At 36.2% G+C, this 17,648-nt stretch overlaps 1 protein-coding gene across 1 annotated transcript in view; it reads left to right on the forward strand.

Moving 5' to 3' along the window:
• ARHGAP42 (Rho GTPase activating protein 42) overlaps positions 1–17,648 on the forward strand; it is a 306,538-nt gene that overhangs the window by 156,732 nt on the left and 132,158 nt on the right. The window contains exon 4 of the mRNA XM_012454896.2: positions 11,754–11,825. Coding sequence (XP_012310319.2) covers positions 11,754–11,825 — 72 coding nt within the window. The remainder of the gene's footprint in view (positions 1–11,753; positions 11,826–17,648) is intronic.

The following is a 17,648-nucleotide window of genomic DNA, read 5'->3' on the forward strand; positions in this document are numbered from 1 at the left end:
TTCAAGGTTTAGATATATTTAGATACACAAATACCCATTTTTAAAGTTGCCTACAGTATTCGATACGGTAAGGTGCTGTACAGGTTTAGAGCCTAGGAGCAATAGGCTATGCCATCTAGATTTGTGCAAATACACGCTCCAGTGTTTGCACGATGACAAAATTGCCTAACGATACGTTTCTCAGAACGCATGCCCATTTTTAAACAATGCGTAATTACATATTTGGCTCCAGGCAGTGATATGTTGGTAGAAAGTTAACCACTGGCACTCAGGTGCATGTTGTATGTACATGCATGCATACATGTGGCTATGTATGTGTGAGAAATCTGATTTGTAGTGCTTGCTGATTTTCATAAAGTAAATCCTCCCACCTTGGCTGATTGCAACAAAGGTTCTGTGAGCCACTGTGAGCCTGCTTCAGCTCACCACTGGCCCCAGACCTAATTTTTCTTAATTACTCCCTGTATTAGGTCATCCTCTGCTTTGTTTATGTACATCTGCATCCCGCATAATTCCTTTTTTCTTTCCCTCTTCTCTCCTGTCCTCCTCTTTATTCCCCTTCTCCCCCATTAATGTACAACTATAATAAGTAATTTAAGAAATTGCATTATATGTTGGGATTTTCTTAAGCTTTTAGCAATCTGCTATTAACTAAATACTGGACAATTATGATTAAATTACATTAACTTTCACCTACTAAGATGCAATTGCTATAAAATAACTATGACTCTGGGAATTTATTTAATGAATTTTATTTGCTTTTAAACTTGCAAAGACTATCAGAAGTTTGCTTAAAGTCATAAATGAAAATTATAACAGATGAATGATTTTATTTTTTCTATCCAAAGATCCTCTTAGTTGGGAATGCTAAGAACAATAGAGCAAAATTAGCAAGAAGAAATAGCATTAAGTGGGAGGAAGGGAATGATGGGATAAAAAGTGAATTACATCAATTATCACTTTGCTGAGGCTCCCTCCCCTCGCTCCCATACACAAAGCCACTTTCCCCCACTCTAAGTTAGGGGTTAGAACATGGAAAAAGAAATATTCTTGATACCCTAATTAGCTCTGCTCAGGATGTACAGTGTCTCTGAATTTTGAGGTAGGAGAATGGGAGGAGGTATATTTTCATGAACATGAGGATATTGACGTAAACGAGGCAACTGTGTTACGGGAATATTTTTGGCCATCTTCTATAGTATTAACAAACAGGAACGTCACTGGAGTGGACTAGTGGTGCCACTAGGGTACAAAGTTCAGCAGACCCTGCTGTTTCCTTAGAATGTGCAAAGGTAGAGGACTGGCTGAAGTAACCTTACCAGTGTCCCTGAAGAACATTTTTACCTAGTCAAATGCCAGAGTGAGTATTTAACCTGTTGAAATGAAACAACCCTAAGGTACAACATTTCTTAAATCTCCCTTTGAGAATACAGGTTCTGAATGACATAACTTAAATATCTTCCTTGTGTGACCTTTGAGTTAATGTAGTGTTTTAAAAAATTCTATGGAATTGCTTTCTTAAAAATGCATGCCTTTTGGTCAAAATCAAAAAAGTAGTTTTTTAAAAAGTGAATGTACATATAGGTCATTTGGAGTAATTATTTTAAGTAGCTTTTAAGATGTCAGTTCTAATCTGACCTTTCATATGTCTTGATGATATTTATAGTTGAAAAGAAGTTTGACTTTGTTTTCTGACCATTTTTAGCCTCCAATATTAAAGAGTTATAAATGAAAAAGTAGTAATCAGGATGGTGATAAGTAGATAAGTGGGGAGGCAATACATTATGTTTATGTCTGATATTTGAAAATGCTTCCACAATGCTTAAATGTTTAAAAAGTATTCTTACTTTAATCTCCCATTTGAGATTGCTGGGTAGAAAATAAAGCAAAAATAGTTTAACAACAACAAGAAAAATAAATACACTACCTTTGTGGTTCAAATAACTTAGTACTCAAATAATTTCATTTGTTATCACCACCTGGAGTTATGACATTAATTAGATTACAATGGGTTATGTGAAATTTTACAATCTACTCTCCTCTCCCACTTGCTCTACTGGATTCTGTGAAAATGGTCAATTCTTTCTTGGTTGAATGATTTTCCATTCCTCCACCTTGTAAGTATAGATGGTTTTATTTAAAAATAGCAAACTTTAATTTGACTTATATATTTGGTAGTAGTTATAAAATCTGGAAGCAGAGAGGATTGCTTGCCATTTTACCCTTATTAACTACTCTTCTACAGTTAAGAAGCTTTGACGTCAAGTATGTGCTAGTGAGATTTCACTCTTATACTTCAACTCCAATAGCAGTTTCCTAATTCATTGAAAAAAGAAATCTAGAGCACTGCAGTTGGCCTACTCAAAAGAATATGTTTAATAGGAGGCAATTAATGCTTTATTAAAAAATTCTTATGATCATTAGACGTAAAGTAAAAAATTTCACTTTTATAAACAGGCCCTGAGATAAGGGCATATTATTATCTTTATTATACAGAAAAGGAAACTAAATTTGAGTAACTCAATCAAGATTGCATAGTTATCATAGTATAGGCCAACAATTAATTAAGAATAAACAGGAGTACTCTCCTGAGAGTGTACTGCTTCTACTTCTGAAAAAGGAGAGGGTACTCATATGGCACAATTCTCCAGAAACTTAAATTTGTTTTCCCAATACATTTCCGTATGAAAAGTATTATTGCTGATAAAAATTGAGAAAAATGAAAGTTATATTAAATTCAAGTAAGAGTTAGATGTAACTGATGAGGTCCAGTGGGGTGGGATTCATAGTGGAACTCTGTCATTAAGTAGACCCAAAACATTCAAATGCTAAAGTAGCAAGTGACGTTCAAGTAGGAATTAAGTGGATGACTGGAATCCAAGTAGCCTTACATACCACTTATTTTTAGATGGCAATATGTTTTTTCCAATTGTTTTTCTCACATTAAAGGGTATGAAGTAAAATGTATTTAGTCTTTGACTTCTGACTACTTACCGATGCAAGATGTGTTCGTGTGCCCATTCTCTATACCTCATGTGAGTTTTGGCCATTGAGATCTAGTTTAGAAGTGCTGTGGATTTACTGACTGTGGATTTCTTCTCTAGAAGAATGTCTGAATTATGTAGCTATGGAGAGTTAAATTGATCGGTACCTGAGAGTGAACCTCAGACTAGCACACCAGTTCCCCACCCCTTGCCAGAGCTTCTTCCTGAGAAGCTGTTGAAGAAGGAGGAACTAGACACAGTTTGGGACAAGGCAGAGAGAGAGATGCTTGCTTGTAATCACAAATTAGAACTGTGATGTGATTTTCAGCTGTGCCGTGATTCAGTTGCAAATGTGAATGAGAAAATAACCTAGTCTTTTACATCGAAGACTGTGTAGATATCTTCTGCATTGATTATGATCATTTCACTTATCATTACTGACCGTTTGGTCTTTCCACTTTGTATGGATTGTTTATATTGACATGTCAACAGGAAATTATTTTTGCAATGAACTGTACCATTCATGTTTTTTGTTGTAAATAGCATAGCCTATTATAGCCTTATACAATTGCTTTAAATAGCGCTTTAGAATATTAGAATTATTACTTTAATAGTACTTGAGAATATAATTAAATCTTTGCATCAGAACTGAGTGTTTTATTGCTTTGAAAGTGAGAGGTAAGGAACTGTAATTTTTCTGACTAGTGAGTTGTAAGATAATGGGACACATAGTCATTAATTAATGATGAGCTGTGACTGGCACCAACACCACTGGATTTCAATCAAAACATGAAAAGGGAAGAAGTGTAAGAAGTAAAATTGTAAAGAGACATACCTTTCAGATTTCTTTTATTCCATTGCTACTTTTTTTTTTTGAGATGGAGTTTTGCTCTTGTTGCCCAAGCTGGAGTGCAATGGCGCCATCTTGGCTTACTGCAGCCTTCACTTTCAGGATTCACGCGATTCTCCTGTCTCAGCCTTCCGAGTAGCTGGGATTACAGGTGCGTGCCACCATGCCCAGCTAAGTTTTTGTATATTTAGTAGAAACAGGGTTTCACCATGTTAGCCAGGCTGGCCTTGAACTCTCATTCTCAGGTGATCCGCCCACCTCGGCCTCCCAAAGTGTTGGGATTACAGGCGTGAGCCACTGCTCCTGGCCAAGCTACGTTTTTTTAAACGAACAAGTATGGTAAAATTGTCAGTAGTGAAAAGCAAGCACTGAAAATTCCTATAAGATAGCACTTGAAAATGCATGATCCATAAAAAATTATATTTCATTATTGAGAGAGAGATCCAAGATGGCTGATCACTAGCAGCTCGGGCTCGTAGTTCCCAGTGAAAGCGCAGAGAACGAGAGGACGCCACACTTTCAGACGAATATTTGTTGCTCACGGACCAGGAGATTCCCAGCAGAGGAGCCCCACGTGTCGCCAGGGCGACTCTTGTGGCCGGCGTGGCGGTTTTGCTGGTGCCTTAGCACGCCAGTTTTTGGTGCAGAGTCCGGAGATTCCCGGGCAGAAAAGCACCATCCATCTTAACACCGCTGTTTTGGCCGGCGCAGTGGACTGCTCAGATTTCGGCGCTGGGAATCAACAAGTTGGATGTCTGCTCAGAGACCTAGTTAGAAAGTCAGTAACTACAATGACAACAGACGGATAAATATATAATGAAGGGAAGAAATCAGCGTAAAAAGGCAGAGAATACTCAAAATCAGAATGCCTCTTCCTCTACAGGGGATCACAATTCCTCATCAGTAACGGAACAAGGCTTAATAGATTACACGTGTGTTCCAATAACAGAAGCAGGTTTCAAAACGTGGGTGATAAGAAACTTCTGTGAATTAAAAGAACTTGTTCTAACCCAATGCAAAGAAACTAAGAACCTTGAAAAAAGGTTTGACGAAATGTTAACGAGAATGGACAATTTAGAGAGGAATATAAGTGAATTGATGGAGCTGAAAAACACAACACGAGAACTTCGCAAAGCATGCACAAGTTTAAACAGTCGAATTGATCAAGTAGAAGAAAGGATATCAGAAGTCGAGAACCAGCTCAGTGAAATGAAACGAGAAGACAAGATTGGAGAAAAAAGGATGAAAAGGAATGAGCAAAGTCTCCAGGAAATATAGGACTATGTGAAAAGACCTAATTTACGTTTGATAGGTGTACCTGAATGTGATGAAGAGAATGAATCCAAGTTGGAAAATACTCTTCAGGATATCATTCAGGAAAACTTTCCCAACCTGGCAAGGCAGGGTAATATTCAACTCCAGGTAATACAGAGAACACCACAAAGATATTCTTCAAGAAGACCAACCCCAAGGCACACAATTACCAGATTTATTAGGGTTGAAATGAAGGAGAAAATACTGAGGGCAGCCAGAGAGAAAGGTCAGGTTACCCATAAAGGGAAACCTATCAGACTTACGGCAGATCTCTCAGCAGAAACCCTACAAGCCAGAAAAGAGTGGGGACCAATATTTAACATCCTTAAAGAAAAGAACTTTCAACCCAGAATTTCCTATCCAGCCAAACTAAGCTTTATAATCGAAGGAAAAATTAAATCCTTTGCGAACAAACAAGTACTTAGAGAGTTCACCACCAGGCCTGCTTTACAAGAGCTTCTGAAAGAAGCACTATACATATAAAGGAACAACCAATATCAGCCTTTCCAAAAATATATCAAAAAGAAAAGAACATTAACACAATGAAAAATTTACACTAACTAATGGGCAAAACAGCCAGCTAGCATCAAATGCCAGTATTAAAGTTCTATGTATTCTAATCGGATAAAAAGCCAAAACCCATAGATATGCTGCATCCAGACCCATCTCACATGCAACGATACACAAAGACTCAAAACAAAGAGAAGGAGGAAGATTTATCAACCAATCAGAGAGTAAAAATAAACAAATAAATAAAAAGCAGGAGATGCAATTCTCGCCTCTGATAAAATAGACTTTAAAGCAACAAAGAGCAAAAGAGGCAAAGAAGGACATTACATAATGGCAAAAGGATCAATGTAACAAGAAGAGCTAACGATTTTATAGATCAACGAGATAGAAAATTAGCAAGGACATCCAGGACTTGAACTCAGACCCAGAACAAGTAAACTTAATAAACATTTATAGAACTCTCCACTTCAAATACATAAAACATACATTACCACCTCACACCTATTCCAAAAGTGACTACATAATTGGAAGTAAATCACTCCTCAGTAATCGCATAGCATTTCATAGGTTTAAATGAAATATTGGTTGGCTGCTCGTTTGTTATTTTCTTCCCTTATTCCTTCCTGTTTACATCAAATATAATTATTGGTATAAAAGAGGTTTTCAATACCCATTACTAAACTGCATTCTAGCCTGGGCAAGAAAGCAATACTCCTATTCTCTCTCTCTCTTTCTTTTCCTTTTTCCTCTTCTTCTTTATTCTTTTTCTTTCTTTCTTTCCAAAAAAAAATTATATTTCATTATTATGCGGGGGAGGGAAATCCAAACATATTTGGGGAATCATTCGAACCACATAAAAACATTTCTGGCCATTACTTTTGAATGATTTATGAGCACCCCCTGGTGGCTGTTTATTAGAACCACTTGAAATAGCAAAAGAAAGTGACAGGAAACTTAATCTCCTGGCTTAATATAACCTACCCACAGTTAAAACACATAGTAAATGCTGTATTGTAAAGTATTACCCAATATCAGATTTGCTTTTCTTCTACTGAAAATAAGTGAAATCATCAGTAATTATTTTTTACTTTAAATATGAACCGATATCTATAAAAATAAATTGTTTAAAGCCAAGGTTTAGGTAATGGCTAGTAATTATAAGTTAATTGTTTCTTAATTACTATAATAAGGCATCTTCAATAATTTATCTAATCAATAGCTAGGGAGAGTATTAAAACTGATTTTGTATTTTTTCTAAAGCATCTTAGTAAGGTCATGCAAAGTTGCACATTCCACAGATATTATGGGATCCTGAATCTCCTGAACTCTGACTTGATTTTTCCCCCAAGTATTACCCTTCTGGAAGGAATTTCATCAAGCTTGTTTTGTTAATCTAGATGAAAGACTTCTTTGTGAGCAAAAATTGCATTTCTCTTGATATAGTTTTTAACTTTGCAAGGTTTATCAGCATAGTTGTACTCTAATTCACATTTTAAATAAGGTTTTTCTACCCTTTATATGACATTTTCCTTTCTTATGCAGCAGCAACAGTAACTCTTTTAATCCTTCCAAAATTTTAACACCTTCTTGACTTCACACTTGGATTACTTCAGAATTGGAGAGTTTAATCCATATGATTGACCACTGTGTAGGAATGAAAGTCATGCATTCCCAGGGGAATGTACCAAGCTGAGGCTCACAAGCAGCCATATCAGTTTGTAAATCCACTTAGTGCCCTTTGAGTGCTGACATTTCCCATTTTGATCTCTTGAATTTAAACTTACATATTGTGAACAGCAACCATTGACTGCACACAAAAGTGGCATCATATTTCAGAGGTGGAGCCAGGCATTTGTTACAATGGTTTACAGAAAATGTAGGTTCATGGTTTTCTACTACTGCTAGGCCTCTGGATAAGTTCTGTTATTAATGTGGATTTCTGTTTCTAGCTTTGAATAACTACATTTTAAACCATTTGGGGGAAACTGGAAGACTGCTTAGGATAGTTACGAATACAGAGTAGACATACAATTAATTCTTTGAAGAAGTTAACATTTATTGAGAGCCTTCCATGTGCCAAAGCTATGCTAGTGATTTTTTTCAAAACAATTTATTTCACCTTTAATTTTTATAAAAGCCTTAAGAAGTACAGTATAAAAGCCTTAAGAAGACATTGTGTGTTATCAGTTTTGGCACTGAGCTTCAAATGAAGCTGAGTCACTTTAACATTCATGTTTTAATACATTCCAGATGATTTTTAGATGTTTGACTTTGTTATCCATAAATAATTGACTTTAATCTGTATTGTGAAGACCTTAGTGTAGTATTTGACACATGAGAAACACTCAAATCATTTCTGTTGTTTTCTATCACCCTGTTAGATGTTTTCACCCCCTTCATTTTTTTCTGTTTAATACCTTTACCATTTATTTATTTATTCCTTTAGTTTCACATTAATAGAGTGGGAGAATAAGGAAAAAAAATGAAGCAAATCCAAAAACAAAGGAAAAATAACCCAAGAAATGTGGAAGAAATGGAGATAGGAAATTGTACTTGGCTCACAGGGTGGCTGTTAATTACTCTGTTTTGTTATCATCTGGCTTTTGCTTTATTCTGAGATCCTATGTATGTATCAGCCAGAGAAGGGGTTTAGCAGAGATGGAAATCATTGGATGTGAATGTGACTGCCAAGGTCTTAGGATATGACATCGGCCCATTTACTCCCTTTCACAATCCTTTCTTTCCTAATAGAAACCATTCATTCATATTTATTAGTTCTGCCAATGTGAGATGAGATTTTCTGCCATATTTCTTTGAGTCTTTCCATGACATCAGATGTAATTGGACCAAAGTGAAATTAGTCATTGGCTTTATCCTTTCTCTAACAAGCATATTTCTCTACCTCATTTGCCCCAATTCTGATGTGGTACCAAAGTTCCAGTGGCTCAGGCCAAAACCTTAGTATCTCCATTGATTCCTCCCTGTTTCTCCTTCTACCTAATTTGTCATTGAATCTTTTTGCATATTCCATAAAACTGTCGCTGGAATTCCTCCTGTGCATCTGTCAATACTGCTGACATCCCATCTCGTTCCTTATCACTTCATATTTGAATTTTTCTCCCAGCCATTTAGCTGGCCTATGTTGTCACCAGCTCTTCAGTCTCAAGGCTATCTCATATATGACTGGCTTCTTAGAAAAGGTTTTTACATTTTTCCTGCTTTCAGAAGCCAGCAGTTATTCCATACGCAGGCTTCATTGCCTAGATATTGGGTATAATTCATTCTTTCCTTATTTTACTTATTTTCAGTTAGTTTTCTACTAGTAACAAGGTTGTATATTTCCTTTTTCCAGTTAAGTATTAATAACATTAGTTATCAGTTATTAACAACATATAGTACCTCTTTGGAGCCTGCTATGTGCCAGACACTGTTCATCATGCTTCATATTCATTCTACTCCTTCCATTTTATTTTTATCTTTTTCTCCCCCAGGTTCAGTAACTTACCTGACACTATTTCCATTTTAAGTGTTAACTGAAAGCCTCTAACTTGATCAGTGTGTTCACAATCATGACTGACTCTTAATGAATGCTTCATAAATACTTTCTTTATCTTGACTGCACTCCTTCTTCCCACATGCCATGCTTAGTTCTACCCCCTTGCCTTTGTTCATGGTGTCCCTGTTTCTAGAATATTCTTTCCCTTTCGTGCATCCAATTAACATCAACCATCCAAATTCTGCCTGGACTCATATAATTCTCATGCATCTTTTTTGTTGTCAAAATCCTAATGTATTTGCAAAGATTTCTTCATAGTTTTTCATGTAACTATTCTTGGTTTCATCTTTCAATTTTTCTGAAATTGTTGAATGGATACATTTCTGTATTTTCCTCTTCTTGCATAGACTTTAACTTTCTACAAAATGTAGCCTATGCCTTAATTCCTCCCCCTCCCCTTTCCCCATCCCAGCACTGTGCTTGGCATATATATATATGGATATGTATGTACCTGTATATGTATATATGAAAAAACTATCTGGTCACTGGATGTGGGGAGACCTAGGCCATCTGTCCCTCAAGACTTTCATGGGAAAATATCTTCTCTTAATTGCACATAGATAAACTTCAACCAAAAAGTCAATACAGTAGTTTTAGGTATAGAAATGTATTAACTGGGCAAATGCAGAATGCGATTTATAATCTGTTTATCTGGAAATATTGGAAAGCATTTAGTATATGTGAGGCACTGAGTGTTTCACATTCGTTGTCTCTTAAGTCCTTAGAACTAAGCTGGTAGGTAGACAATGCGGCTGATGCTCAGGATGGTTAAATAACAGCTCATAAGCAACAGAAGCCCATTTAAACCCAGGTATTCTCAATTTTAGATCCATGTACTGTTCTTAAGCATGTTCTGGATATCATCTTGTTCAGTCTCATTATTGTTGGGTTTTTCACCAGTTAAGAAGTATCTCCCAATTTAAGTTAACAAACTTGAAATGCATTAGCTCATGCTTGCGAAGGACTTACTGCAGTTTCCAGCATAAACATTCAATAAGTAGTAGCCTTTGTTGTTGCTATTACTCCAAATTACACTAAAGTGCTCGTGATGCTGTCTTTCCCCTTACGCAAACTTAACATTAAAGGCTGAGTCAGCTGTGTATTGCATCTGTACAACCTGGATATGTGTGTGTGTGTTTATGTAATCGGAGTTTTATGAGGCAAAGAGGTCTTAGAGAGAGAATTAAAAATGAGCTATTTTACTACTATTTCTAATAATCTCTGCCCAGTAAGGCGCCTGCACAGTATATCTAGAGGTATACCTGTCTGAGCTCAAAAATGAGGATTAGGTGATAGATGTCAGTGGTATCTGCAGTTGGCCCTCATTGTCTGTGACAAGATTTTTTGAGTATTGATCTACTTTCTATGTTTTGACAGCATAGAATTTTGGTCTTCTTTTCAAGATGTGTCATTCTCATTTTTCTGCAAATCGAGGATTATCAGGATCATAGAAAGTGATGTCAACACTCTAGTATTTATTTTTGTATTTTATCTCTGCATTTTAAGATTATGAACTTTAAGAAATTAAACTTGACTAGAAGTTAATGAAAATAAGTGAAGGTGAAACGCTTTTATTGAAATGCATACATTTTGATATAATTTCAAGCTTATAAAAAGGTTAGGAGAATAGTACATGGAACACCTCTATACCCTTTAACCTATTTTAAAGTAGGATAATATATTTTGAAAATAGGAGTTTTTATCTGTTTATCCTGATATTTGCTAATTGTATAATAGATTATGTTCAGTTGTCATAGTGGTAGAACAAATTATAAATTTTGTTAACTGGGCCTCCTCCTTATTTTAATGCTTTCTAGAGGCTATTTTTTAACTTCAAGATTCTCTTCCAGAATAATGATATCCTTAGAAATTTCTGTCTGCTTTCATTCAGTTGCTGGCCTTCATGTTTTGCACTCCCATTATAGTAGTTTTACAGATCAGTATTGAAAAATTTATTCACTTTGAAGTTTAAGTAAATCTTAATGTGAAATTTGGGGCTGAAATACTTTTCATTGAAATGAAATCAAATACTATTTTAGTCAGGTTGGAAACATGAGAACGTTCAGGCAAACCACAATTCCTCATTATGAGGATTCTAATTAAATAGGGGAAAAAATGAGCTTTATTTTGCAGCTGTAGAATTCTACCATTCTAATGGCAAAATGGAAGAGCTTTTATGTGGTTTAGATTTAAAATGATTCTTGTACTGGTTACATTAAACCAGTGTAATTATAAGTATTTGTAAATTTAATGTGCTGTTTTTTAGTTAAGTCTTAGAAAAAGAAATTTAAGTATTCGAACTACAATTTCACTACAGTAAGTACTTATTTTCATATTTTTCACATTGTTATTAGGATCAAGGGAAATAATATGTGAAAATAGCTTAATTATAAAGTAGAAAAACTATATATAACATGTAAGTTGTTTTTATAGATGGAAACTAAAACAAAGTGTATATTTGATACTTGGATAGACATTTTTCCAATGTTGTTGGCATGAAATTATGCAGGATTTAATATATGTGCATTTTTTATTTCAGATCCAAAATGCTAATGATGTATTAATTGCACCACTTGAGAAATTTCGGAAAGAACAGATAGGTGCAGCAAAAGTAAGTGTTACATTTTATTATTCTTCAGATATTCTCCTGATAATTAAAGATGACATAATTCCAGATGTTAACATTTTTGAAATTAGAATGACCTTTAAAAAAATTTTGTACATCATTTTGAACTTTTTGCATAGAGCCTATTACAAAGACTAGACTTCTTTTAGACATAAAAGATACATTATTATTCTGCTGATTAGATAAAAAGCGTGTTATAAGTGAGTTCTTCCTATTCCAACAATTATAGGAAATGAATCTTTTGAAGACAGGGTGAAATTATGAGGAGCTTTGTTTCTAAATAAAATTAAAGTTAGCCATAGGGCACATTGAAAATTCAAGCAGTGATTATGTGAGTGAGAATTTTTAATATTCTTTGTATTATTTATTAATAAAAATATGTGTTTGTGAGAAAATTTAGAAATGTTTGTCACAAAGCCTTTGTGTTAATGTATAATTGGCTATGGACCAATTAAAATTTTTCTGATTCTGGTCATCTGAAATTTGCCTGCATCTTCATTCTTAGATCCATATTTTAACCACTTGTGCAACATGGGAGCATACAAAATTTAAGGTTTCTAAAATAGAACTAATCATCTTCCATCCTTCCCTCTTTCTTATTCTGTTTGAGTTTTCCTTTTAGTCAATGTCACATTCCTCCCCCATTGGAACACTGCTCTCCATTCTAATGCAGAATAATTTCTACTCCTTTCCTCCTTACCTCTTGTCTGAAATATTTGAAATGGCCTACTAATTGGTTTCTACACCCTCCTTCTAATCTATTAACAAATTTTCACCGTCTTTGATTGTGTCATTCTTCCATTGATGAAACCTTCAGTGGTTCTGCTTGACAATTTAATTTTGATAATGAAAGCTTTCCACAACTTGGAATTTTGAAATTTCCTACCTTTCAGTATACCCCACCAGCAGGCACAGTTATCTGTTCACCAGTCTCTGTATATATATACCTGACACTAATCATGTCTTTGCCCAAACTTTTCCCTCTTTCTGGGCTACTTCTTACCCTTCACTTTTTTACGTCTTGCCAGACTTCATATCCCAGCACCAGAAACAAGCCTTCCTTATGTAGGCCTTTCTCCTGCAGATGTTCCCCTTCCAGAACTGATATTGTTTCCTTTTTGTAGGACTGAATAGCCTTTATACATATTTCCCATAAGAAGTTAACACAGTTTGCCTGGATTAGAATTTTATATGCATTTCTCCACCAATTGTGAGCAATTTTTAAGTGAAGGACTAAAATCAGAACCATTTTTGTGTTAATTAATTCGGCAAATACTTATCAGTCTCATGGTTGGCTCACATGTGACATACATGGTGTTTGATAAGATGAACGGATGTCGCTGTAAACACGTAAGAGAAGATTCCTGCACTTATGTCCCTATTACCTTTCATTAAAAAAATGGAAATAGAAGTAATTACAAATGTATTGGGGATAGTGATGCAAAAGTGCAGAGTGCTTCGCAAGGGCTTAGTTAATGTATCTGAACTTGTACAGGAAGTCAGGAAATGTCTTCTGCAAGAAGTATTAAGAAGAGACCTCAGTCATGAGAAAGGGAAAAAAAAACTAGGAATGGAGACATCATGGTGGGAAGGGAACAAACTTACAAATATTCCGGACAAGGGAACGCAATATGGGAATGAATAAAGGTTTTTTTGGTGGGGAAGGGAAGACCCTGGCATTTTAGAGGACGAAAGTCCAGTATGTTTGGAGCACAGTGGACCCTAGAGGCAGAGGCCACATGTGCAGCTTTATAAATGGCTCACAGTCTTTTACTCCTTAGCCTAAGGGCAGTGATAAGCAATAGAAATGTAAGTGGGAGAGTGATATCTTACTTGTATTTTAAATGTCATTCTAACTGCACATCAGGCAGGGATGGGAGAATGCCGGACTACCTGGGCCAATCAAGTTTTGGGGCTGTTGATTAGTGGCTTTAGATAAGGAAGGTGACAGTAACTGTGGGGACAAGGAGATGTATGAAAGCTATTTTAGAGGGGAAATGAGAGCAGTAGGAAGTGGGTTACACACTGGAAAGTTAGGAGAAGAAGGCTTCAGGAATGCCTCTCTGGATTTCAGGTTGCATAATAGGGTGATTGTTGAACCAGTTACTGAGAGAGGCAACATTTATATTTGGATGGCAATGACGGTTATTGAGTTTTTAGTCATGACGAGTGAAATTTAGGCTCCCCTGAGACATCCATGTGATGTTGAGTTAGCAGGTGTATATTCAGATCTGAACTGGAAACATTTGGAAATTCTGTCTTCTACGTGTTAATTAAAATCATGGGAATAGATTAGATCCCTTTGAGAAAGAATAGAGTGAGACATGAAGAGGGCCCAGGACGTTTATAACCTAAGAACTCTCTCAACACTTGATGTTTGGGGAACGAAAGATAGGAAGGGGCTGAGAAGGAGGGAACAAAAGAAGGAAAATATGACAAGAATATGGTGTCCTAGCACAAGGAGAGAGTCTTTTCAAAATTAATGATAGCGAATTTTTATTAGCAGGGACTTCCACTGAACATCTGTGACCTAATTAAATGGTCACAAGAAAACTGTGAGTTGGGTACTGGTATTATACTTGCTTAAAAATGAGTAAAATGATGAGGTGGCCTGCACCAAATCACAGAGCTGATCTGAAATTAAGAGTCAACAAAGTCCCAAAATGAGGCCATTTTTTGAGGCGGTGTCTCACTCTGTCCAGGGTAGAGTGCGGTGGTGCCATCTCGGCTCACTGCAACCTTCACCTCCTGGGTTCAAGTGATTCTTCTGCCTCAGCCTCCCAAGTAACTGGGATTATAGGTGCGTGCCACGATGCCTGGCTAATTTTTGTATTTTTAGTAGAGACAGGCTTTCACCATATTGGCCAGGCTGGTCTCGGACTCCTGACCTCAGGTGATTCGCCTCCTGGGCCTCCCAAAGGGCTGGGATTTCCGGTGTGAGCCCCTGTGCCCGGCCATCAGTGGTATTTTTATAAATTGAATTAGAGCTTTGTAAAAAAAGTCTTTACCTAGAACACATATTCCAAGTTTTATAGTCCCCGCGCCCCACCCCAAAAAAGTAAGTTTCATCTGTTTGAGAATTATCTTTTTCTTATTTGGAGGTTCAGGTTCTTACAGTTGCAGTGGCAGGAGTCTTGATAACATTTTAATTTGTTTTGTAAACATCTCAATCGCAGGAGAGCTCAACTGAGAACACTCAACAGTGTACTATGCCTTTGCCTATTCACTGGAAAGTTAAACTTGTGATTAAATGAAGCCGGTCTCGAGAGCATTAATATTATTGCACTTAGCCTTGTGGTGGTGGTGATTCTGTGTATTTTATCTGCCCGATGCATTTAGTACTAAATTGTAAGTTACCAAGTAATTCTAGCTTAGTAAAGTGAATAGTGAATTAAAAATAGGCATGTTCTTCTGAAATGTATGTATAGACCAATTTTCTTTTGGCATTGTACAATAAGCATACATGAAAGTTATTTATTTTTTCTACTACTTTACTTCCTGTTTACTTAGGTATTTTCTTATTTGATATAAAAGTTAATTCTACAAGTGACACTCCGTTGCTTTTCAGCCTTTGCCTTGGAGATTTCCCATAAGCATGTTTGGGCTGATTAGCCAGCTGGAAGGCAGGGCTGTTGATTAAGCATAGAATCTTCCACTGCAGTCAGCGACCTCTTCAGCTTGGTCCACACGGGCAAAGCAGAGTGGAAAATGCTGAGTCAAAGTGGCCTTTGCCTTATAACCAGATGATACTACTTAACTGTAGTGGATAAAATCCGTGGACCACAAACATCTCCTTTGTAGCATATCGTATGGCACTTTGAGACACCTGACACTTTGCTGTGAAAGTGAGGCTCTTGGTAAGTTCAAGTTGTGGGAAAGAAGCATTGTGCATTTGTGAGAGGCATTAGAAAAGATTAATGATGGGGTTGTTGAACTGAAGGACAGAAGGAAATAGGTTTTGCTGTTTCAGATACTTGAAGATTAGAAGAATTATCTATAAACAGTTGTCAAGGATGTATTTATTTAAAGTTTCTTAGTACAATGGTATATACAGAATGAAACTGTGTTACATGCCAGACACATTACATGTGTCAGAGGCTTAGATTGAATGTTTGGTTTCTCCTGACACACTGCTGGTTTAAATTCTAGAGTACTAGTAGAAAGTAGGTATTCAGAACAGTTGATGTCAACTATATGAATTTCCACTCTAGGAATATATTCATAGTAGTAGTGTTAGGTTGATGCAAAAGTTATGTCAAAAACTGCAATTACTTTTGCATCCACCAAATAATATAAGTGAGGTTAATCCTAACTGTTTTTTGGATGCCTTTTTTAGTAAATCGACAGCTCTATTTCCATGACTATATTAGAAACCTCCTTGTTCTTAGAGAGAATCAAAAATAAAGCCTCTCTGTACTTTGCATGCCTCTTGCTGCATAGACCAGCTGACTCTGAAATCTAGCTAGAGCTCTATATGTGAGTTTCTTTTTTTCTTTTTTTCTTTTTGAGATGGAGTCTCACTCTGTCACCCAGGCTAGAGTGCAGTGCTGCAATCTTGGCTCACTGCAACCTCCACTTCCCGTCTTCACACGATTTTCCTGCCTCAGCTTCCCAAGTAGCTGGTATTATAGGCTCCTGCCACCACACCTGGCTAATTTTTGTATTTTTAGTAGAGATGGGATTTCACCATGTTGGCCAGGCTGGTCTCGAACTCCTGACCTCAAGTAATCTGCCTGCGTTGGCCTCCCAAAGTGCTGGGTTAAAATCATGAGCCACTGCACCTGGCCTGTGTCTGAGTTTCTAATCAAAGATAATTTACTATGGAAAAACAAATGTGTGTTTGTAAACATACATACATACCAGAATATTATGTATGTTTAGTGATGGAACTTGTGCCAAGGAGGGCTAGGGCTCATCTTCCACATACAGATGTGTATTATACAGAAACCAACTGGGAGGAGGGGTGGCCCATTGAAGATCACAACTCAGTTCCTCAGACAAAAGCCTTTTGACTCCATAGTGCCTCTCTGTTGTGAAATACTTCATTTTCTTTATTTTTAAGAAATAAATGATTTACTGTGAAATATCAAAATGTTTCGAATATGGCCAAACTTACCCCTTGAACCAAGCATAGTTAATATGTGTTTCTCTTACTTTTGAAATTCCTCTTGATGTGTGGGGTCCCCAGTACACAGTAGGCGCTTAATTCTGACTTGTTTCATTAGAGATAAGGGACTTGGGAAATACTGCCCATGAAAGTTAAAGGATACATTTTTATTTCTATGAGAAATGTTTTTTGAGACATCGGTTTTTATTTTTAATAAGACTTTAATGAAAATCATATGAACATTCTTTTATGGTTTTTATATAGAAATCAGCAATATATTGCTAGTTATTTTATAGTAGAGCTTGATTTCTTTATATTGTTTTCATGTTGAAGACTGTAGGGGAAACTGATAATTCTGGTCCCCTTTTCTGTCTGTAGTAGAGTTTGATTCTGTCTCTGAACATTGTTTATCATTTTCAAACATGCCTTATACCTGCAGTTATTTTAGCATGTAGTATCCCAAAAAAATCTATACATAATTGTCACGATTCCTGTTAACAGTCTTAGATTCCTGTCATGTGAAAAGTGACTACAGTCTTAACTTGTCTCAAAATAAAAATGGTGTAGACAATCTAAGAAGTATTAGAAATGCCTCACTCAACCTGAGCAAAGTTGCAGGATGCAAAATCAATGGAAACAAATAGCTTTCCTCTATCATACTAAAACTAACTATCCAAAAGGAAAATTAAGAAAACAATCTC

The sequence above is a fragment of the Aotus nancymaae genome, unplaced genomic scaffold (genome assembly GCF_030222135.1).
Source record: "Aotus nancymaae isolate 86718 unplaced genomic scaffold, 86718_ANA_hifiasm-v0.15.2.pri h1tg000012l, whole genome shotgun sequence".
NCBI lineage: Eukaryota > Metazoa > Chordata > Mammalia > Primates > Aotidae > Aotus > Aotus nancymaae.